This window comes from Sminthopsis crassicaudata, chromosome 4, assembly GCF_048593235.1.
Source record: "Sminthopsis crassicaudata isolate SCR6 chromosome 4, ASM4859323v1, whole genome shotgun sequence".
Taxonomy (NCBI): domain Eukaryota; kingdom Metazoa; phylum Chordata; class Mammalia; order Dasyuromorphia; family Dasyuridae; genus Sminthopsis; species Sminthopsis crassicaudata.
This window is the reverse complement of record NC_133620.1, coordinates 436,257,602-436,279,906: the sequence shown is the minus strand read 5'-3', so window position 1 is coordinate 436,279,906 and position 22,305 is coordinate 436,257,602. Positions and strand designations below refer to the sequence as shown.

Here is a 22,305-nt window from a genome sequence, read left to right as displayed (position 1 = left end):
GCATTTAGGAAATGGAAGAATTAAATGCAGAGAAGTCAGATCACGGAATCATTAAGAACTAGATTATTTCAGTTCCACTTGATCAAGGATGGACGGAATCAGCTACCCCAGAAAAGGACACTGGGAAATGAGTGTAAACTGTGTGCATTTCTGTTTTCCTTCCCCGGTTATTTTTACCTTCTAAATCCAATTCTTCCTGGGCAACAAGAAATTCGGTTCTGCACACATATATTGTACCCAGGATATACTATAAGATATTTAACATGTATGGGAATGCCCGCCATCTCGGGGAGGGGGTGGAGGGAAGGAGGGAAAGGGAGTACAAGGGATAATGTTGTAAAAAATTACCCAGGCATGTGTACTGCCAAAAAAGTTATAATTATAAACTTAATTAAAAGAAGAAGTGGATTATAAGTAACTAGATGCTTGCTGGGCCCCCCACTTTACGATGAGGATTAGGGAGCCAAGGTCCGAAGCGCCCTCTCCAAGGTCACCCCGCGGAGAGGCTGAGTCTCCGCGCTCGGAGACCAACGTTCTTTTCGCTTTGTCACTTTTGGAGGCTTCAGAGAGAACAGACCTGGAGGGCAGGGAATGTCGGGAAACTTTAAGGAATAGGAGGCCCGAGCACATCTGTGAGTAGGACGGACAGAGGGGAACAGAGTATGGAGAAAAAGAGACGGTACAGAAGGGGATGATGGGCTACAGCGGGGGTTCTCAACCAGAGGCGCCGGGAGGACGGTTACGGGCCGCCGGGTTATGGCAAAAGGGCTGAGGGCGGAGGCAGCGGGAGCTTTGTTGTTGCTACAGTCCGGCCTCCCACAGTCCGAGGGACCGCGAACCGGCCCCTGTTTAAACGTTTGAGGGGCTCTAAAGAAGGGGAAGCAAAATCTAAGTGGAATCCCGGACGCTGACGTAAAAGATGGGCGAAGAACCAGACGCGGGCGGTGAAGATTCCTCTAAATCTGGATCCGTTCTGTGAATTAAGGCGCGGGAGGCCAATCACTAAAAGGTCTTCAGAGGAAGTGCGGATAATCGCGGTAGATGAGACACACGGAGCGCCTGCCTCTGGATCTGCGGGCTGTCTTTTGGTGAAAGGCAAGAATTAGCGTTGTAGGGTAGGAGTAGAAACAACGGCACAGGAAGGACTCAAATACCACCGAATACGCGCTAGGGACATGGGGGCCAGAAGGAAAATAGAGGGCCTTCCAGGAGCTGGTGGGGAAGCCGTAAGAAGGCGCCGCGGGGCGCGAGGACGGATGGAGAGGGGAAGGGTCACAAGGGCCCACATCTTTTCTCCAGCAAATCAGAAAGGCCGCATTTAAACTGCAGGGGACCACGCCCGAAGAGAGCGGTAAGTGCGCCCAGTAAAAAGCCAGGAGGAGGGCGCGGGGCATCCTGGGGTGGATGACGGGAACAAGCTAGAGAGAAAACAAAGTGGGGGGGGGAGTGGGGGATTGTGGGATTGTGGAAAAGAAAAGAAGCGGAACAGGAGGTGAGATTCAGCCGGGACTTCGGCGGGAGAGTGGCCCGAGTGCTGAGGAGGGCTGGCTCCGCCGGGGAGCCCGCAAGTCCGCTCCCCTCGCCTCCCGGACCACCTAGGTGCTCGCTGGAGAGCTCCCCGGCACCTTTCTATTTCCTGGCTCCCTCTGCCGCCGCCCGCGCGGCCCCCGCAGCTCCTCGGTGAATACTTGTTGAGTCACAAAACTAAAGATGGGCTGCGCGGTGACGGCGGCGTGGAATTGTGAAATCACACAAAGTCAGAGCTGGAAGGTACTTGAAGGGTCCACATGGTCCAACCCCCCAATTTTAAAAATGAGGAAACGGGTTCCCCGGACACTGACTGACTTGCCCAAGGTCACACCCCCAAATTTAGGGGCAAGGCAAGGCTGGAACTCAAGGGTCCCGACTGAGTGCCAGGTTGCTGGCCCCCTTCCCTCCCAGGCAGTCGGGGAGTTCTGGATGGGAAGGCCATGGGGAGAGTGAGGGTAAGAGACCAGGGGGACGAGCTCCTAAAACCTCCACTTCTCTGGCTTTTCTAGCCTAGTGCGGGAGGGGTTCCTCAACACTAGGGAGGGAAGAGCATCAATTTCATCAATTTCAGGGTGACATCACCCTGGTTTTCGAAAAACACAATAAGAGAAAAGTTTCTATTTCCCTTGGAGTACTTGCTTATACTCTGTCCGAAAGGAAACTACATCTCCCCAAAGCCTCTGGGGTTCGAGGGCTGGACAGAACTTTAATTGACATCTCTAATAACCAATAGAAAAGTCAAGAGGCGGTACTTCCTATTTTTAGTGCTCTGGAGACCTTCCTGCTTACATCAGGGTTGCATTAGATAAGTTTCCCCTAAAAAGGTGCCTCCCTCCTGACCTCTAACTTATAGCGCGCCGCCCCCTCGTCCCATCCTATCCCTCAGTAAATCCCTGCTCCGACGGCCCATTCATCTCTGGTTTCCTCCACTTTAGTGCCGCCCTCTCCCTTACGTGATTGGCGAAGAGTGGACTGATCCCAATGGTGGTTGGTAAGGTTCTGTGTTACTCTGGATGGAGGTGTGCCAGGTGCGTGTGGCCAGGGCCGCCTTCCCGGGATGGTGATTGGATCACCTGCGGAGTGAGGAGGCCGGGGGTGGGCTTGCGCTTTTGGGGGCAGCAGAGGGAGGAGGAGGAGGAAAGGCGGCTGACTAAACTGAGCTCTGAGGTATAAGCGCCCCGAGTTTATTACGCAGCTGAGGGAACCTTAAGAGCCCGCGGGAAGGGGGCGGGGCTCTGGGCTGCGGGGCGGGGCGTGCGCTGGAGATTGACACGTGATAGGAAAGAAAAAGGGGTTGGAGAGTAGCACATGCTTCAGGGGCGAAGGGCGCGTGCGTGGAGGAGGATCGCGCCGGGGCTGGAACCTTGAGCAGCGGGATGTATCAGCTGCACCGGGAACGGGGTGGGGCCGGAGAAGTCATGAGTCCGGCACTGGGCGGCGGCTTTGTAGGTAGAATTTAAATACAGTGGAAGGGCTTGGGGAAGGCAACCCTGGGTCTGGTGGTCAATATCCACCTTGGTAAATTGCATGTAAGAGACATCATCGGCAGGTGTGGGGGAGCTGCTGGTTCTTTCCCCTTGGAGGGGGGGGTGTGTTTCTCTGTCGGAGTGGTCCTAACTCCTCTGTTGCTTCCTCCTAGATAAGATCTGGAAAAACCTTGGGAAAATGTCAGCAAGAGAGGCGAAGCAAGAGCCCCAGGGGGTTAGGATGCAGCTCTCCAGCCCCAATGTTTCCCTTGGAAGCCTAGGCAAGACCCGGTGTCCAATGTGCATGGAGCTTTTTAAAGTCCCCAGGATCTTGCCATGCCTGCACACGTTTTGCACGACCTGCCTGGAAAAGTTGGAGCCCTTCTCCGTCCTAGCGTTAAGACCATCAGACCTAGAAACGACCCCGGAGGGCTCGAGGTCTTGGGATAAGCAGCCCCAACCGCAGGACTCACAACTCAGCATCCTCTGTCCGGTCTGTGATACGGAGGTCGACCTGCCCCCGGGAGGAGTGAAGGCCTTGACTATGGACCACCTGGCTGTGAATGAGGTGCTGCAGCAGAACCTGCAAGAGGACACGCCAGGGGTGGTGTGTGATCTGTGCAGCGACAGGGAAGTGGATAACCGCTGTCTCACCTGCAAGGTGAATCTGTGCCAGTTCTGCAGTCAGGCGCATAGGTAAAGAAGGGGCTGTCCCTTTTATCCTGGGGCCGGGGTGCAGAACGCTCTCCTAGCAATTCCCTGTGGAGAGGAAAATTAAAGCAGACACTCATCTCTCTAGTGGACGCGCCTGAACTAGGAGGGGTCTGGATTCATTCAGTGTCAGTTGCATAGAAGACACTATGCTAGACAAAAAAAAACAAAAACAAAAACAAAAAAACAAAGAAAAACAAAAAAAAAAACCCTATCAACATTTGTCTTTTTGTAAACTGAGAAAACTGAAATTGCAAAGCAAAAAATGATCACACAGGTAGTAAGTAGGAGACCTGCTTCTAACTTTCCAGGATGCTCAGAGTACAGCCGAGAGAACATTTCAACATTTATACTAACCAAAGGATCAGTCATTAGAATGCTTGGTCTGACTCTTCCCGTGAGGTGGGCCCCTAGGTGCTGGCAGCAGGCCCTGTCTTGTTTTGGGGTATTTCAGAATTTGGTGGGCAAAGCAATTCCTAGGTATTTCTGCTGGGGTTTTCTTGGCAAGAATAGTGGTTTTGACTTTTCCTACTTCAGCCCATTTTGCAGATGAGGAGACTGAGGCACATAGGGGTGATTTGCCCATGGTCTGAAGCCAGAGTTGAGTTCAGATCTTCCTGAGTGCTACATCACTGTGGCTCCCAGGTGCTTGTCTAGGATATTTTTCCTAGGAGAGCAGTCAGAGGAATAGCTTCAGCCTGGCTTTTAATCTGCGGTTGTGAGATGATCCTTAGACAGTTGAGAACAGGTCCCTCCTGGGTAACTCTTCCTGCAGGTTACGTTACTTTAAATGGATTCCTAGATGCTGAACTAACATTATGGGGTTTTTGTTTGCTTTTAATTTAGGATTGGTTACTGATCTGGACTTTTTTCTGATACTAAAAATAACTTATGGGGAACCTAAAAGAAGGCAGCTTGTGTTAAAGGTGGCATTGACTATTTGCTGCACTTCTAGTATTCTTCTGGTATCCATTATAAATGTAAGTAGTGGAGCTCTCTTGAGTTAGGAACAGCCAGAAATCAGAACTGACACTGGATTGATTTGGGGGTAGCTGCTACATGGAGAAAATGCCCTTCCAAAGCCTTTTACTTGAACTTCATCCGGACTTATTCAGCACAAGCTACTCCATAATTCAGTTCCCTTGAAGGGTCATTGCTGTGTCATTTAACAGATTTTCCAGCACCTAATGTAGAGTGTCACTTGAGAGTTCCTCTCCTGTTTGCCAAAGGGCAAACGGTTCTGCAGGCTCTTGTTTCACTTTGTTCGGACATAGAGAGAAGGGTAAAAAGCCCTTTACAATTCACCATGACCTTTCGGGATTTACTATTTCTCATGCCTTTAAGGTGGCTTTTTTTTAGTTAGCTGCTCAGAGATTTGGAGTCAGCTCTAGAACTGAAATTGCCTAGATTTTAGCATTCTGAGATGACCACGGACCAAGTTTAGAACTTATGGCTGTGCTATAGAATCTTTACTGGTTGGTAATAGTTTTTACAATTTTTGATCTATAGTAGTTGCAAACAGACAACTTTAAACATAATGAAAGGAAAATTGTCCTAAATAGAGTTATCCAAGAATGGAATGGGCCATTTTGGAAGATAATGGGCTTTCTTTAGAGAAGATTTTCAAATAAAGGCTGGATGACTGATTGTCAGCTATATTGTAGAAAGGGCTTCTAATCAGGTATTGATTAGACTAGATGGCTTCTGAGGTCCCTTTCATGTTCAAGATTCCATGATTATCACCGTGTATTCTTTTTTTTTAAACTTGCTATTCCTATACATTTATCTCTGATCACAAGTCAGTTAGTAGATTTCATTTTTTCCACAGAATCAGAAACATCAAGTAATTTGATCCAAAAAAAATGGCAGAAGTGAGCTTAGGACCTCTAGCCCCCTACATTTCATGGCCACCACTCATTTTGCTGAGTCATAATCTTCATTTAATCTTGTCCATGTCTGTTTAACCTAGGCGGCAAAAAAAAACTTCTTCCCATTCTGTCATGCCTATGAAGGACCTGAAAGGATACAGCCAGATTGGGAAGCAAATTATGTGTTCTATCCACCCTGCTGAGGAGCTGAACCTGTTCTGTGAGCAGTGTGACCTGCCAATGTGTGGGGTCTGTGTGCTAGGTGACCATCGGGGGCATACCTATGACTTGATTGGCAACATTATCCAGAAGCATGGGAACTCCATGCGGGAGCTCCTCCACAGCACCCAGCCCCATCTGGGCTCCTTAGAGAGAGCCCTGGCCCAGATTGAGGGGGTGGGAAGTGCCCTCCGTTGCCGCATGGATGCCCTATCTGCTGACATCCGGGAGTTTTGCGATGGCTACATCACTGCTATCAGAGAACATCGTGATCAGTTGCTGAAACAATTGGAAGACCTCCGGATCCAAAAAGAGAATTCTCTGCACCTTCAGAAACTCCAGGTGGAGCAGCTGCTAGCAGATCTGCGGACAGGAGTGGAGTTCACAGAACACTTGCTGAGTAATGGCTCTGACCTGGAAATTCTAATCACCAAGGAGGTCGTAGTGAATCGGCTGAAGAAGCTCAAGAAAGCTGACTACAGCATTGGCCCTGGGGTAGATGATGGCATATGCTTCTCCCCGCAGGAGAAGGCGGGCCAGTATGGTGGCTATGAAGTTTTTGGAGCAATTCTCACCAAAGGGGTTGATCCTGCCCAGTGTATTCTCCAAGGGGAAGGTAAGGAGAGCATTTCTTGTTCATCTCTTGATAGCTTTGGGGATGGACTCTTCATATGCCATGGTTTATGGTCCAGCACTCTCCTGGAGAGCATTTCTCTTCTGGTCAGCTTACTGGATACCAGGAGAAACTGGACACCTCCATCCTTCTTATTTAGTTACCATGGGAATCAGAGGGAGACATTTTATAGGCCTCTCATGAAGTTTAAGTTTTTTTCCATGAGAAAAGTAGCAATTGCCCAGCAACTCAAAGCCCATGCCTAATTTCTCTAAAGTGAATAGGTATGAGAGGCAGAGGAGGTGACAGCAATGACTTAACAGTCATTCCTTGCCTTGTAATTCCTCATGTAATACATTGGAACAGGCTCCCAGAGGGAGCAGGAGAGACAAGAAAGAAAGGGATCCTGTGAGTTCTTCCCTGTGCACACCAGCCATCAGCATGTCACTATCTTTTGAAAAAGGGGATTAGAGAAATTCCTTTTGGAAAGGGGATTAGAGGAATTCCTTTGGAAACTCCTTTTTCCCACGATCTGTCCTAGAGTTGGGTCTGAGCTCCTAGATTTAGAGAATATTAGAGCTAGAAGGAGGCTTGTCAAGTTATAGATGAGGAAGTTGAAACCTAAGAGAGAGGACTTGATTTGTCCAAGATCACATTTAGTTAGGGGCAGAATAGGAAACAAAATCCAGTCTAGATGGCTTTCAGAGCTTCTATTTGATAACCAAGGCACTTCCCGGAGTCATCCTTCTTTAGTGAAATCTTTTCCGTAGGGTATTAGAAGCATTTGGGGCTGTCTCAAAGCCTGTGCTTGCCATCATACTGTAGGGTAGCCACAGTCAGCTTCTATCTAGAAGGCAGGTTAGCAGGCCAGCAGAGCAGTGAGGAGGACCCCATGGGAAGGCTGATTCAGGCCAGATTCCTCCAGGATTTTCTCTAATGATCCAGAATCCCAAGCAGGAGAGGGTAGGAGCCATAGAACTGTGCTCTTGGGTGGAGCCTAAAGAAGGACCCAGCCTCCTGAAGCTTCCTTGTGTTACATGGGATGCCCAGCTCCTTCGGAGGACTATAACGTCTAGAAGCGTTCCTTCCTGTTCAGTGATCTCCCTTCGTTTCTATGATTTAGATATAATTTAGATGCTAACTACATCTTCCTTCTTCCTTTTCTGTACAGTAAGAATTTTGATTCCATATTCATTTTGTTCTTCCCCTGGTATAAATCTCCTCTCTATCCCAAACAGACCCTAAATGAGAATAATAATGAGTAAAGGTAAGGAGTCAGAAGGCAGCAACTGAACAGAAATAGAAACCTTAGCCAGGGGGTAACACTTGCAGGGAGACAAAATATCAATGGGGCTAGAAAGGAGCCTTTTCTTACTTCTTTTGTTCCTATTACATTTTAGCCCTTACTGAAGGGAAGGGGGAAACACTTTAATTTGGGATATACTGGCCATTTGATTTTTCTGGGCTTCAGTTTCTTCCTTTCTTAACAGTGCTAGACTAAGTAATCTTTAGTGATCTCTTGTAAAGGGCTCTCCTATTTTACTGATGGTTCCATAAAAAGTCAGCAAATTCCAAATCCAAATGCTGAATGCTCTGATCCTTTTACACTTGGCAGTGCTGGGCCTTGAGACGACCTTTAGGCTTCAGGGTATCCTTTTGGATTGGAATTGGAGCTGCCTCAAGAAGGTTGCCCTGAAGATCCATTTTCTGACTCTGGATGTGGCTTTGATTTAGGATTCCTCTAGGGTTGCTATGTGGCCAGCTTTTCTAGAGAATGCCTGGAGAGTCTCATTGTGGGAATCTCTGATTCAGTCTTGGGGGTAGCCTCCAGGGCACATGGCCTATAAACAGTAGGCTGCATGCCAAGTGACTTGCACTTTGGGTGCACTGCTAGCTGTGGCAGTCACTCAGGAGCAAGATGGAGAAGATGTCTCTGGAGCACGCTGAGAAGGGAGGTTGAGGCAAAGGTAAAATTTTTTTTCTTCTAAAAGTCTGTGGAGTAAAATGCTGTTGAATATGAGTACTTTCAGTCCTTTTAATTTTTTTGCAATAATGATTTACTTAATGCTTTCTTCTTCAGACATACACAAAGCTTGGGAAAGGCAGAAAGTCACTTTTACTCTGCTCTGCAGAGATATATTGGGGGAGTCCATGGGCAGAGGAGGAGAGCACATCCGAGTGAGCGTCATCCATAAAAACAAGAAGGACTGGTTGGTATCTGACAGCTAAGTCTCATGGGAAATACACACGTAGAACTGAACACTTCAGACTCCCAGGATTAGGACATCTAAGTGCCTTCTCCAGGGTGCTTTGAAAAGTCTATTTAAGAGTGATGATTCCCAATGGTTACATTTTTCCCTTTCAAGAGAATGCTGTCTATGTGGGGGTGAAAGCCAGAGATCTTCCTTTATCTATTACAGTTAATAGTTCCTGTGAACAGAGGCTGTTTGCTTCTCCGGGGCCCTCTCTGAGACCCCAAATGTCTCTAAGCTTAAAAAAAAAAAAAAAAAAGTTAAGTCTATGCTGGACTAATGAGCAGAGAACCCAGTATTTGCTTTGCTCCATAATAATATTCAGAATTCATGTGTTTGGTGCCAGGAAAGGGAAAGACAAACAAAGAAAATTCTAATAGAAAGAATAGGATAAAATTATCTTGGATTAGAATCATAGAAACCATTTTGGAGATGAAGGGAATCTCAGAAGTAATTAGTATCCCCTCGCTTGTTTTGAGGAAGGTCATATCATGAAGCAACACTGTATATTGGAGAGTACTTGCTGTGGACCCAGTGGGCCTGGGGTTCAAGTCCTGGCTCTGATCCAATGTGACCTAGGCAAGTCACTCACTTCCTGGACCTCATTTGCTCTGCTGTATAATTAGGGAGTTAACCTAGAATGATAATTTTAGAGAGACAAGGCCTCCGAGGCTTGCCAGTCCAGTCCCCTCTTTTACAAATGAGAAAATTGAGAAACAGGGAGAATAATGTGTATAAGGTCATTGAGTTTCTGGGAATTAGAGGTGAGACTTGAACCCAGATCCAGGATCTGCCATATCATGCCATATGGTGCAGATCCCTTGCTTCCCCAAGACATTTTTATGTGACCCTGGGCCTAGAGGAATATAAAATAGATACAGGAATCAGACCTTTACTGGCAAATAATGTGGCTTTGATTCAGTTATGAATCAAATTCATTCAGTTATGAGACCCCATACGGCATCCTGAACCACAGTCTAAGAAGCTGGAGTATAGAGTGACCCCCGAAGCTTCTTGCAGCTCTGGAGTCTTTGTCAGCTCTGGTTTGTGGCACTTGCTCAGGGGTGGAATTAATTATCGGGAAGAAGTGGTAACTCTCTGGTGAGCATCCTAGGTTCCCTGACAAGGAAGGCTTAAATAGTGATGCCCTTGGCCTCTGGAGACCCCAAAGTGTCATTGTTTCTTATAACTGATGCTCAGACATATGTGAACGAGTCTTTCTTGAACTCTTGTCCCTATCTAGTGTTCTTAAGACGATGGTTCAAGATAACAACAATGGAACTTATGCGATTTCCTTTATCCCTGAGGACCCCGGCCCCTATACTGTGTGCGTCTGTGTCAGAGAACAGCACGTCCAGGTGAGCGAGATGGCTGTTGATGGTCCTGATCCCCGTCATTGCCACAGCCCCTTCCCCCGGAGGCTGGTCCTTCTCCCCTCAGAGAGCGAATCCATCCTTTCCCTTGTGGAAAAATGCTTGAAGCAGGAAATAACAGGATTACTTGGTGCTGAATAAAGGATGTATTTGGGGGCACCGGGTGAGGTCCGTGTGCTCACCCTGTCTCTTCTTCAGTTAGTTCATTCTTTCTCAATCAGAAAACAGTGCATCGGAATGCCCACAAAAGTGGAAAACAACCTACCTTCACGCAAATTAGCCCATTAGAGCAGCAATCTCTGTCCCCTTCCCAACCTTGAGGCCTTCTGACCTTACTGGAAGAGTTCAGGGAGGGCTGTGCCCACCCCACTTTGTCCTTCTTGTATTTCTGTTTCTCTTTTCTTTTTTGGAACCAGAGATGTTCTGTAACAGACACGAGACATTGAAAAGGGAAGTTTTTCTGTCTGTGACATCTAAAAATGTGGCATTTTAGATCTGAAGTGGCAGTAAATAGTCTGCACAGGTGATTGGGATCCTGCATTTCCTCCTGGGCATTTGGCAGTGTTGGGCAGGGAGCACATAGGGACACTGGCAGTTTGGTATAGGATTCACTTGTGAGGTGGAGTAGCTCATGCATAAATGAAACTGTCACTGATAATCATTTCCCAAATGCAGAGCCTGCCCTCAATCTATTTGTTTGCCTTCTTCTCCACAGTGCTGCTCTACCTCCTGTGGAGGAAGGTGGGAATTTAAAAGGCTAGGAGGGGGATAGAGGCAGTGAACCACAGGGGTCAGACACGGTTGCAGGAGCTCCAGGGCACCCACGCCTTGTAGGGTCATGGCGCTGTATTGTAGTGGGCTTTCTGGGAATTCACAGCATATGCACTTGCACAAATAGACCCACTTAAGTAGATTGTGTTGGATCCACTAGTGAACACGAAAGCATGCAAATTTCCATACTGTGGGATACACCAGGATCACAGATTTAGAGCTGGAAGGAAACCTGAGAGCAGGAGACAGTGATGAGGATGATTTCATGGAAAAGCCCAAAAGATGTGGGAGCATTAAAAATAAATTATTTGTATTTTGTGGCTTTTAGTGCTGTGCGACCCCAATTAAAGTTTTCTTGGCAAAGATACTGGAGCGCTTTGTCTTTTCCTTTTCCAGCTCATTTTACAGATAAGGAAACTGAGGCAAACAAGGTTAGTGACTTGTGCAGTTACACAGATCTATTTGTTGTGCCACTTAGCTGCCCCAAATGATTAGGAATTATTCTTTTAATCATGAGTTATTATTTTATTAGCACATAGGCAGTACAGAGCAAGTGGGAGAAGCCTTTGAGTGAGTCTCAGGGAGCATTTTTGGAGTTCATCTGCCTTCCACAGAGCTTTGCAGTAACTTCAGAGTGCGCTGAGGGTCTGTGGGGACAAGGGGAACAAAGTCTTGACCCCTTTGCTGGAGCACACGCAGGTACAGAGGCCCATGGTTGGTGGAACAGACCTTACCTTCTGACCTTGGGGACAGTCCTCATCCTGATGTTTCTTCCACTAGGCCTGGAATTACTAAGTGCTGAATGGACACTTGCTCACGGGGCCTGTGCCCTGCTCTGTGGTCTTTATGGTTTTGTAGGGCTCGCCGTACACAATGAACGTGAAGAGGAAGCGACGCCCACATCCGGGGGTCTTCCACTGCTGCTCCTTCTGTTCCAGTGGAGGCAAGAAGAATGCCCGCTGTGCCTGTGGGGGGACCATGGCAGGTGAGGGGCCCACGCGGGGCAGGACCTGTGCCCACCCATGGAGGCAGTGGGCTTCAGAACGTCCCACCTCCCCTGACCTTGGGGTGGACCCTACAGGGCTGAGCCGTGTCACAGTAAAAATCACAAATGCCAGGAGCAGCTAGGTGGCGCAGTGGATAGAGCACCAGCCTTGAATTCAGGAGGAACTGAGTTCAAATCTGGCTCAGACACTTAACACTTCCTAGCTGTGTGACCCTGGGCAAGTCACTTAACCCCAGCCTCAGGAAAAAAAAAATCACAAATGCCTCATAGAATGTGGAGAAAGCATTCAGTTAGGGCCACAAATGGTTCTGCCTTTGGAAGGGAGGTGTGTGGGGAAAAGTATGAGGGATTTCTTTGGCAGCAGGCAGACCAGGGAGGAGCCGGCAGAACTCCCATTCCTCTCCCGTGGTCACTTGTCTCCCCGCTTTTGCTCCTCTGTTACTCCCTTTCCACCCACGCTCCCTTCAACTTGGGACAGGGGCGATAGGGCTGGTTCTGCTTTCTGATGCTTACTGTTCGTGTGATCTTGGACAAGTCACACTTCTTGCATCTCAGATTCTTCTGAAAAACGAGAGCTGGATCAGACAGTCCCCAAGGTCTTCCCCTCCCCAGTGCCCTTTGTAACTGCTTCGCACTCCTGGCTGGGTGCTGATTAAACAATGTGATAAAAATAAGGGTTCATGATAACTAATGTGGGGCAGTGAGGTGCCCCAGGGCTCGACCTGGAGTCAGGAGGACCCAATTTCAAATCCAGCTTCGCTTAGCACTCATCCATCCTCACTTAGCAGCTGTGTGAGCCTGAGAAAGTTACTTAGTCTGCCTCCCCCAAAACAAACCATATTACCTTTCTCTACCAACTTTGTTCTGGCTAATAAGATTGATTATTGACATTTTTTTTTTTTTTTGCTGAGGCAGTTGGGGTTAAGTGACTTGTCCAGGGTCACACAGCCAGGAAATGTTTAGTGTTAAAGATCAAATTTGAACTCAGGTCCTCCTGACTTCAGGGCTGGCTCTGTCCACTGCGCCAACTAGCTGCTCTGATTATTGACAGATATTAACCTGTTGGTGTGAAGATCACATGACAATGTTGTTTAAGCACTGTGCTAATAATCACTAAGTGCTTCAGCCAGCGATTGGCTGTAGTTAATTAATTTAATGTTGTGCCATGGCCAAAGCTAGCTCTGTTAAGACTTACTTTCCAGGATTTCCCTTCTGAAAGCTGATGCTAGGTGTCCCCTCCACCGTACTTAGGTAGATCAATTAACGAGCTTTCATTAAGCAAGCATCACTTTGGGCAAGGTCCAAGGCTAAGGTGCTGGAAAAAGAGAAAACGAAAGTCTCTGACCTCAAGGCTCCCACAGACTGGCAGGAAAAATCATGAACGCCAAAGAGGGGACAACATACAAACAGTGCTCTTAGTAAGCCTCCTTCCCATGGGAGTTACTAAGTGCTCAGGCTAATTCTTGGTCTCTTGGGCAGGGGGATACCAAGGCTGTGGACATGGACACAAAGGTCATCCAGGCTGCCGTCACTGGTCATGCTGTGGTGGGACGGAGGAGAAGTCAGAATGCTCCTGGAAGGTAGAAGATGAGATCAGTTCCCACAGGAGTCTGGTCCGGACGGTGGCACTCTGAGTTTTCCGATGATGGAAAGGCCGAGTCTGCAGGAACGTCAGTTACCGGGAAGTCCCTGGGCCTTGGGGCCAAGCTGGGCCGAGCTGCTGATTAATTCTGAAGAAACCCCTAAAATAAATGCGCCTTATCTTACCATCGAGATCAGTGTCCCTGCGTGTTACTGAGGTAATGAGGTGCTGCTCTGCACCCAAATGAAGCTCAGCACTAGGTGCTCTCCATGTCATGGCCCCACCAGGATTCCTGGCTAAAAATCAAGGTTTGTTTCTTGCTGCTGGTGGAACAATAGCATGATCTTCATCTACAAAGGGGCTGGATTACTAGATTATAATCATAGGGGGGAAAAAGAGGCTATTTTCTCATCTAAAATAGAGCTTTGCTTTCAATATCTATGACTTTCAGACTGCTAGAGTTGTTCAGTCATTTATGTCCAGCTTTTTATGACCCCATTTAAGGTTTTCTTTGCAAGGAAACTGAGGGAGGACAGGGTTAAGTGATTTTCCCAGGGTCACACAGCTAATAAATGTCTGAGGCCAGATTTGAACTCACAAAGGGGAATTTTCCTGATTTCAGGCCTGCCACTCTATCCATTGTGCCTCCACCTAGTTGCTCCTACTGGCTAAAAGTCAAGATTTGTTTCTTGGTAGTGGTAGTAAATCAACAGCATTATCTTAACCTATAAGGGTATTTTGCTACTACATAATAATTATGAAAAAAATCTTACTATAATTCATCATGGTTGAACTTTAAACCACCCAGTAGGAGAGGTCAAGAAAAGCCTTGATTAACTGATGTCTAGTTTGTCTATATATAATCCAGATATAATCCAAAAGGCATCAAAGGAGTCAACTGCAGATTATAACAATGGCTACAGGGCTGTCTGTTCTGTTGGTTCATTTCTGCCCTCATACAGTACTTGGAATGAAGAAACCTAAGTCTATTTTTCCGTTAATTGATAGGGCATGTATGTTTCCTATTTTTCCTCTATTAATAAGCATTTGTAATCCAAGCATCCTTTGCTTCCCTATTGAGACACATTACATCATAACTATAGTCCGTTAGTGGGGAGAAAAGCAGATGGGAAGGGGTTAAGGGCAATGAACCTATCTCCAAAAGCTGTCATTTTATAACCTGGGGAAACTAGTAGCTTTTGTTTCTGATGTACCCTTGTATTCTCCATCAAAGAGAAGAGGGGGGAAAAAAATCTCTTTAGAAACAATATCAGAAACAACTGAGGCACCATCTCTCACCATCAAATTGACTAAAATGTCAGAAAAGGAAAATGGTCGATGCTGGAGAGGGGATATGAGGAAAAGGAGACATTAATGTATTGTTAGTGGAGTTGTAAACTGGTCCAACCATTTTGGAGAATATGGAACTATGCCCCAAAGAGCTATGCATTTATCCTTTAAACCCAGTAATACCACAACTAAGTCAGTAGCCCAAAGAGATCAAAGAAAAAGGACCCAAATGTACAGAAGTCTTTATAGAAACTCTTTTCATGGTAGCAAAGAATAGGAAACTAAGGGGGGGGGGGGTGCTTGTTAAAGTTCAGTTCCACTGAATAGTGTGAACGAATACCTGAGACCAGGTGGAAGATATGCTTTGCAACCTCCAGAGTGCCAGTGCTTATACATTTTATATGAAAACACAACCTTTTAGGCCAGTGTTACTATTACTAGCTACCTTCGGTTGACATCATCTACCTTTCAGAGTTAATGCACAATCCATACTTTGACATTTCAGTATCCACCTTAACTATAAATACCAAGATATTTAATAGTTAAAATGCCTTGTTTCTGTTGCCCACATTCTCCATCAAGATTATTCTAATTTTGCCAAATATATCTTTACAATTATTAATACCTAGACTGAACTCCAGCTGTTTATGGACTTATTCAATACTGGCCCTCTACAGGTGCCTATCAATTGAGGAATAACTGAAGAACTTTATGAACATCAAATGATGGTTGTGCTGTGAAAAGTGATGAAGGGGAACATCTGAGAAAAACCTGGGAAGATTTATATGTACTGATGCAAAGTAAAGGGAGCAGAACCACAACAACCTACACAGTAACAGCAACACTACACAGATAATCAGCTGGGAAAGACAGGAACTCAGACCAATGCAGTGATTTAAATGCACACATGCAATGAAAACATGATGTAAAATGATATCCACTACCAGGGAGAGAACTGATGGATTCATGCAGATTGCAGATGAAAGCATGTTTTTTCTTTTTCTTTTCCTGCTTTTATCCCTTCAGAATATAGCTAATGTGGAAATGTTTACATGACACACACACATGTATGGACATTTCTTGCTTATTCAATGGATAAAGGAGGGGTTGGAGAGGAGAGAATTTGGAAATGAAAATATGAAATTAAAAAAAAATAAGCGAGAAGCAATTTTAAATTTTGGTACTGTTTTTTTCAGCTGTTTATACTGAAGCTTCTTATATAGTACCATATCGTTTCCCTTTTATTCCTCAGAAGTGCAGTTCACACCTTAAGAAACAGTAGCTCTAAGAGGCACCAGTGGAGTCCCAGCTCACATAGGTGCTTCACTTCAGAGTATACCCGGAATCTTTGATCCACCAATCCCTTGATTGAGGGGGAAGAGTTCTACTTAAGAAGAGCCTTTCTTGGTCTCTGTAGGTACAAATTATCATGAGAAAATAATTTTTTTTTTTTATAAAGACTCCAAACAACTGCCACCACTTCACAGAGTTTATTATAATTTGAATACCAATAAAAAACCCCAAATTATTGAGGTAATGACAGGATGATTTAACTGGGAAGTTGCCTGGTAGACTTTCTCTGAGAAGCTCCTGCCAGGAAGCTTGAAAGAAGGTCTATGGGACAAACTTCACTGGCAGGAAAATGCTAAAATAAAATGGTGTCTCCAGAGATTAACTGGGTTGCACTGTCCCATTATAACTGATGGTTTCCTGAAGATTTGGCTAAGTGCTCTATTCAACACGATGCACATTTCTGTGAAGGCTGTTAAAAGCCATAACCTCCTGGCCCTACAGGTCCTTTTTTCTAAACATAGAAAGCCCCTTTGGGTTTCTAAAGTCCTTTTCCTCCCCAGGGTGTTCATACCGATTTACAAACAAATGCTCCATCCTCAGTTTTTCTGAGAAAGCATGATTGTCCCTTTCTGGGGCTATGAAATGAAAAAACAGGCTGACTGAGCAGGGAAGGGACAGAAACAGAATCGATATGCCCAACTTATCCCCCCTCGTGAGGTCACAGAAGGGAAAGGTTTCAGGAAAGCTTAAAAACACTTCTATGAAGTGATAGAAAGTGAATGAAAAGAACCAGAAGAGTAATCTGTAAATCAGCTGTGAAAGACTTAAGCCACTTTGACCAATACAAAGATCTCCCACAACTCCAAAGGAATCATGATGTAAACTATGATCCACTTCAGAAAAGAACTGATGGATTCGGTGCAGATGCCCAAACAAAGCAACATTCCCCAGAGAGGTTATTCAGATTTGTCTTAAATAGAAAAATTAAACACCAAATAGGATTTTGAGGTCAGCAAGGGTGAGGTTGGTGAAAGATTCGCCAGATCCAGACAGAACTTGTGTGGCTAAATCCTTCTTCCTGGATTGCAGGTTTGAGATCTTCTCTTCGACTGTGTCCTCACAGACAAACCTAAAAATCCCAAAACATAACATCATTTTCCTCAGGCTGCATGGAGGAAAAAATAAACCACCAAAAAATAAATAAATAAACAAAAACCAAAACCAAAAAAACTCTTACAGAACTTGAAACTCGTTCACTAATCTTTTCAAAATAAAACAAATTCTTTTAAACTATAAATAAGATATTGAAATCTAAACTAGGGAGTCAAAAAAGGCGGGAAAAAACTTAGGATTAATATTCTTAATGAACCCTGATACAAGCATTTGAAGTAAAATATTAACAAAGAGACTAAAACACAATATCATAAAAATTAAACACTATGACCACAGTTTATTTCAAGTTTAGCAATGGGTTTAGTATGAAGAAAACAATAAACCTAAGTGATCACATTAATAATGAGAACAACAAAGATTTTATGATATCAAGATATGCAGAAAAAACTTTTGATGAAGTATAAACATCTTTTTGTTTAGAAACACTGTAAAATAAAAAAATAAATGGATTTTTTTCTTTACCTGATAAATAGTATATATGGAAAACAAAGAGGCAATATTAAATGTAAGGGGAATTAATGAGAGTCCTAATCAAATAATATAAAACAAATCCACATAAATTATCAGCACTTCTGTGTAATACCAATCAAATCTTTTTTTTTTTGGAGGCTGGGGTTAAATGACTTGCCCAGAGTCATACAGCTAGGAAGTGTTAAGTGTCTGAGATCATATTTGAACTCAGGTCCTCCTGAATTCAGGGCTGGTTCTCTATCCGCTGTGCCACCTAGCTGCCCCTCAATCAAATCTAATAGGAAGAGATAGAAATTCCATTTAAAATAACTACAGAACGGGAGTCTACTTACCAAAATCTACAGAGAAACTAAATGAATACTCAAATCACTGATTATATAATGAGAGTAAAGACATAAATAAGAGATATATTAATTGTTCCTGGATAGGCCAAGTAATATTTTAAGAAACGACAATAATATCTAAACTAATTTATTTATCCAATGCCATAATAGATTATCAAAGGATTATTTTTTAGAAATTAAAAAAAAAAAAAATTGGAGGAACAAAAAAGCCAAGAATCTCAAGGGTGAAAATGAAAAAAAGTGGGCAAAAAGTATTTCAAACTATACTATAAAGCAACAATCACAAAAACAATTTGATCCTGGTTAAAAAGCAGGGAAATTAGTCAGTACATGATCTATGTGAGTCCATGATACACTGAATGAAACAGACAAACCTAGTAACCTAGTACTTTATAAATTCAAAGACACTAAAAGTCTGTGGTAAGAACTCACTGCATGTCATAAACTTATGGGAAACATCAGTTGGGGAATGGCTGAAAAAGGTATTGTTGTTTTATAAGAAATGATGAGCAGCATGATTTCAGAAAGGCCTGGAGAAGCTTATACGAACTGATACTTAGTGAAGTGAGGGGAACCAAGAGAACAGTGTACACAGCAACAGTAAGATTATATGATGATCAACTGTGATGGACTTGGCTCTTTTCAACAATGAGTTGATTCAAGGCAATTTCAATAGACTTGTGATGGAAAGAGCTATCTGCATCCTGAACTTTGGAGACTGAATAAAAGCATGTATTTTCACCTTTTTTGTTGTGGTTATTGTTATTGTTTGTTTTTTCCTTTTTGATCTGATTTTTCTCAAATGAGAAGGGAGACAAATTTGGAACACAAGGTTTTTCAAGGGTGCATGTTGAAAACTATTTTTGCATGGATTTTGAAAAATAAAAACCTATTATTATTATTAAAAAAACTTCTGGGAAAACAAAGCAGTTGTTTGGCGGAAATTAGATTTAGAACTAACTTCATACCACAAACAAGGATAACTCCCAGTGGACACGTAATCTAGACACAAAAGGTGGCTTTATAAACAAATTAAAAGAACAAGAAAGAAATTACTTTTGAGAACTATCAAAAGGAAAGAGTTCATGATCAAACAAGGAATAGCAAAAAAATCACAGAAGATAAAGTATACAATTTCAATTACATAAAATATGAGTTTTTGCACAAAAAAGAGATCCAAAAAAAAAAGAGATTCTAAGATCCAAAAGGGAAATAGTTAAGTGGTTATTAAAAAAGTAAATAAACCTTTGCAATAAATTTCTGTAGTAGAGGTATGATTTCCAACATGTACACACACGCGTGTGCATGTGTGTGTGTATGTGAAGACAGATTCAAATTTGATTTCGGGCCATTCTCCAGTTGATAAATGGTCAAAGCATCTGAATAAGCAGTTTGGGGAGTAGGAAATCCAAGCTATTAGTAGCCCTATATAAAAAATACTCCAAATGATTAGAGAAATGAAAATTAAAAGATCTCTCAGGTACCACTTCACATCCATAAGACTGGCAAAGTTAACAAAAAAGAAAAGTGACAAATTCTGGAGAGACTGAAAGTACACATGGATGCATTATTGTGAATCGGTCAGCCATTCTGGGAAGCAATTTGGGAACCGTGCCCAAAAAGTTAACAAATTGCAATACTCTCTGACCTAACAATACAAGTAGTTAGCCTATTCACCAAGCAGATCAAAAGAGGAGGAAAAGGTCTTATATACACAAAAAAAATTTATAACAGCTTTTTTTTATGGTGGCCAAATAGTTGAACACATACATAAATTATTTCAAATCAATAAACCAAATGTAGAAGAGTTCATACCCTATCCAGAGAAGGCAAAAAATCTTAGAAGGATTTTTGAGCCCTATAAGGTCACCTCTCACCTGTGTATCACCACATCTTTTTTCTGTCCAACTCGGTAAATTCGGTCACAAGCTTGCTCCTCAAGTGCTGGATTCCTGCCAAAGATGAGAGGGAAAAGCAAAGATTTCAGCAACTTGAACTGTGATGCTTAAAACTTGCTCTTCAGTATCTCTGTAATACTGTGCAATTGTCTGTCCTCCACATTTTTGGACAGAGGTGTCTTCTTAATTATTCTTTGCCTGTCTTTATTTGAGAACTGTTTGTTATTGAGGCAAGGGTGAGACCTAGCTCCAAAGAGTCAATCTGTCAAAAATATCTATTTTCAATCCCAGTTTCTTCTTTAAAATCCTCTCAACATTTCAGTGCCTCTTTAAAATCTCTGGGAATCATCATCTGTTTCAGGAACTGCTATGATTCGTTACCATATATTCCTTATTCAGTTTTCCCTCGTAAAGATCTGTGTGGGGCCAAGCACAAGAAATTCCGAACCTAACTTTCCAGAACTCAGCCCAGTATGTTAGCTCTAACTGTATCACTTCTAAGTTGGTGAGGACTGAAGCACAGCAAGAGTCCCTGGGAGCACTGCTCATTATGGAACTTCCAGATTGAATAAAAGTCAAGAAAACAAAGGATAATATTAAAACATTCTCATAGCACTTAATCCATTCATTTTTATATGCAAACTGTATAACTGTGTTACCGGTATTTTCCCTGTCAAGTCTAACACAAGCCATAATATAGAGTTGGCATGTTAAATATACTTCAATTCCTGTACATGAAATTGAAAAGTTCGTGCTTTTTTTTTTTTTTTAAGTAACTTTTTTTTTTTTTTTTTTTTTAATTCTCCAAAACTGAAATGTTCTTGGATCCCAGAAAATGTATTTTGGAAATGAGACGTAGTGTTGCAGCTGAAACTGACAGATGTTTGCTCTCAGCTGGCAGAAATGGCTGTGCTTCAGTTACCATAGCAACAGATGTGAGTTTTAGCAATCAAGTGGAAGACTAAGTCATCATTTGAAATCTTATTCAAGATTTCTGGGAACCCTCCCCTTCACCCCCCAAACCACATTATGCTTAGTTCTATTGTAGAAACACATAAGCAAAACACATCCATGTAGACAGCCCAAGCACTTGTGGAGAATAAAGGGAAAACTCAATAAATAAAGCGATCCCTGCCTCCCATCTGTCCTACATATGGAAAGAAAGCAATGGGTACCAGTGCATATCCAGAAGAAAAAGGTGGTTCCCTCCAATGAGGTTCAGTCCAACGCCTCCAGCCAAGAGAGAGATCAGCATCACCTTCAAAAGGAAGCATATGTTACTAATTCTGAAAGGCCATCATGATCATCCTATGGGCTGCTGCCAGATTTCCTCCTCTCACCAATGACTGCATGATTCCATGGGGATCGCAAGATCTTTCCTTCACTTCCTCTTAATAAAAATTCTGTTTTACTGTTCCCAGCAGTCACACATCAAATGTAAAGTGAGTGTCGGTGACCCACATAGTGCTACCTGCAGTCAGTCTCAGTTTGAGAGTCGGGTACAAAGCTGGAGCTCTGATATGCAGTTCAGACTACCTGCTTCACCAACTTGACTGCTCCTAACAGTTCATGAAGATAGAGAACTCCAGGAAGAGCAAAGCTGTTACAAAAAGCACCGCATTGATGAATTCATAGGAGAAAATAATCCTGTGTTCAGAATTTGAATATTTTGCTAGTATCCCAAAACTCATGCTCTACAGGGGAAGCAGACTGGAGTCCAACTTTCAACCTGTATGTATTTGCCATAAAAGAGTCAGCAGTTTTAGATGCAATTACAGAATCTCTTTAATGGTAGCTAAACTGGAGTAGATTTCAGAGACTGGCAAATCCTATTATTAATAATCAATTAGTCTTAAGAATTCTTGACATCAAAGGACTATGAAAAGAAAAGGAATCTACGAAACCAAATGTCTTCTGTAAGACAACTAATCCCTTTTGACAAGGCTGAAGGCTGACAGCCTCATATTGTCACCGTTCGCTTACACCTTTGTAGATAGTATCAAACTGACCAATCTGTGCCCTGGAGAGAGAAGTTACAGACTACTAATCTTCAGGAGATTTTAGTCAGCATTTCTCATGATCCATTTCCTTACCTGAGGATTCCTGCTGCTTCTGTTGAAGGCTTCGACCAGGTCCATCCTCTGTTTGGGATTGACAGAGCCATCAATGACGGCATAAGTCAGCCCACGTCGCTGAAGATGCAGAGCCACAATTTTCAGCATGCAGGTCCACTGAGACACAATGACACTAAAAAATAGTAAAGGGAACAAATACAACACACTCTCACTCAGTCTGTAGGTCTCAGTATCCCTGTTAGGCATGACCTCAAGTCCCCAGATGCGAGAATGAGTTTCTACCTAAGTGCCATCTCCAAATCCTTATAAATCTGATACAGAGGAAAGACCACCAGCTTTAAAGTCAAAGGATGTGGATTCAGATCTTACC

At 43.7% G+C, this 22,305-nt stretch overlaps 2 protein-coding genes and 1 long non-coding RNA gene across 15 annotated transcripts in view; 1 reads left to right on the top strand and 2 right to left on the bottom strand.

The window, feature by feature from the left end:
- The first annotated feature begins 1,217 nt into the window (after positions 1-1,217).
- On the top strand, positions 1,218-13,582 carry TRIM45 (tripartite motif containing 45). 13 transcript variants are annotated; one of them, XM_074263193.1, is made up of 8 exons: positions 1,218-1,351; positions 2,466-2,521; positions 3,170-3,692; positions 5,677-6,410; positions 8,488-8,617; positions 9,903-10,017; positions 11,662-11,788; positions 13,289-13,582. In XM_074263193.1, exons 2-8 carry the CDS (start codon positions 2,512-2,514, stop codon positions 13,441-13,443), a joined length of 1,794 nt encoding a protein of 597 aa, XP_074119294.1. In that variant the 5' UTR covers positions 1,218-1,351; positions 2,466-2,511; the 3' UTR covers positions 13,444-13,582. The 13 variants fall into 13 exon arrangements, with proteins under 13 accessions (XP_074119294.1, XP_074119299.1, XP_074119296.1 ...); XM_074263198.1 differs by having other exon boundaries at positions 2,466-2,558; XM_074263195.1 differs by lacking the exon at positions 1,218-1,351 and adding an exon at positions 1,649-1,770.
- LOC141539855 (uncharacterized) lies at positions 11,316-11,768 on the bottom strand. The gene is made up of 2 exons (XR_012481398.1): positions 11,538-11,768; positions 11,316-11,450 (listed from the first exon to the last, which is right to left on the bottom strand). It is a non-coding gene; the product is annotated as an uncharacterized LOC141539855 (long non-coding RNA).
- A 2,574-nt stretch (positions 13,583-16,156) lies between the features above and the next one.
- The window catches only part of TTF2 (transcription termination factor 2), a 46,175-nt gene continuing 40,026 nt past the window's right edge, over positions 16,157-22,305 (bottom strand). Inside the window, 4 exon segments of the mRNA XM_074263190.1 lie at positions 16,157-17,103; positions 19,840-19,914; positions 21,036-21,118; positions 21,954-22,107. Coding sequence (XP_074119291.1) covers positions 16,959-17,103; positions 19,840-19,914; positions 21,036-21,118; positions 21,954-22,107 — 457 coding nt within the window. The 3' untranslated portion in view covers positions 16,157-16,958.

Bases quoted from the DNA above. Each gene is read 5' to 3' on its own strand.
- TRIM45 (XM_074263191.1), top strand. From the start codon at position 2,907: ATGTATCAGCTGCACCGGGAACGGGGTGGGGCCGGAGAAGTCATGAGT. The intron at 6,411-8,487 runs GTAAGGAGAGCA...TTTCTTCTTCAG, and splicing joins GTGTATTCTCCAAGGGGAAG to ACATACACAAAGCTTGGGAA. The intron at 11,789-13,288 runs GTGAGGGGCCCA...TCTCTTGGGCAG, and splicing joins CTGTGGGGGGACCATGGCAG to GGGGATACCAAGGCTGTGGA.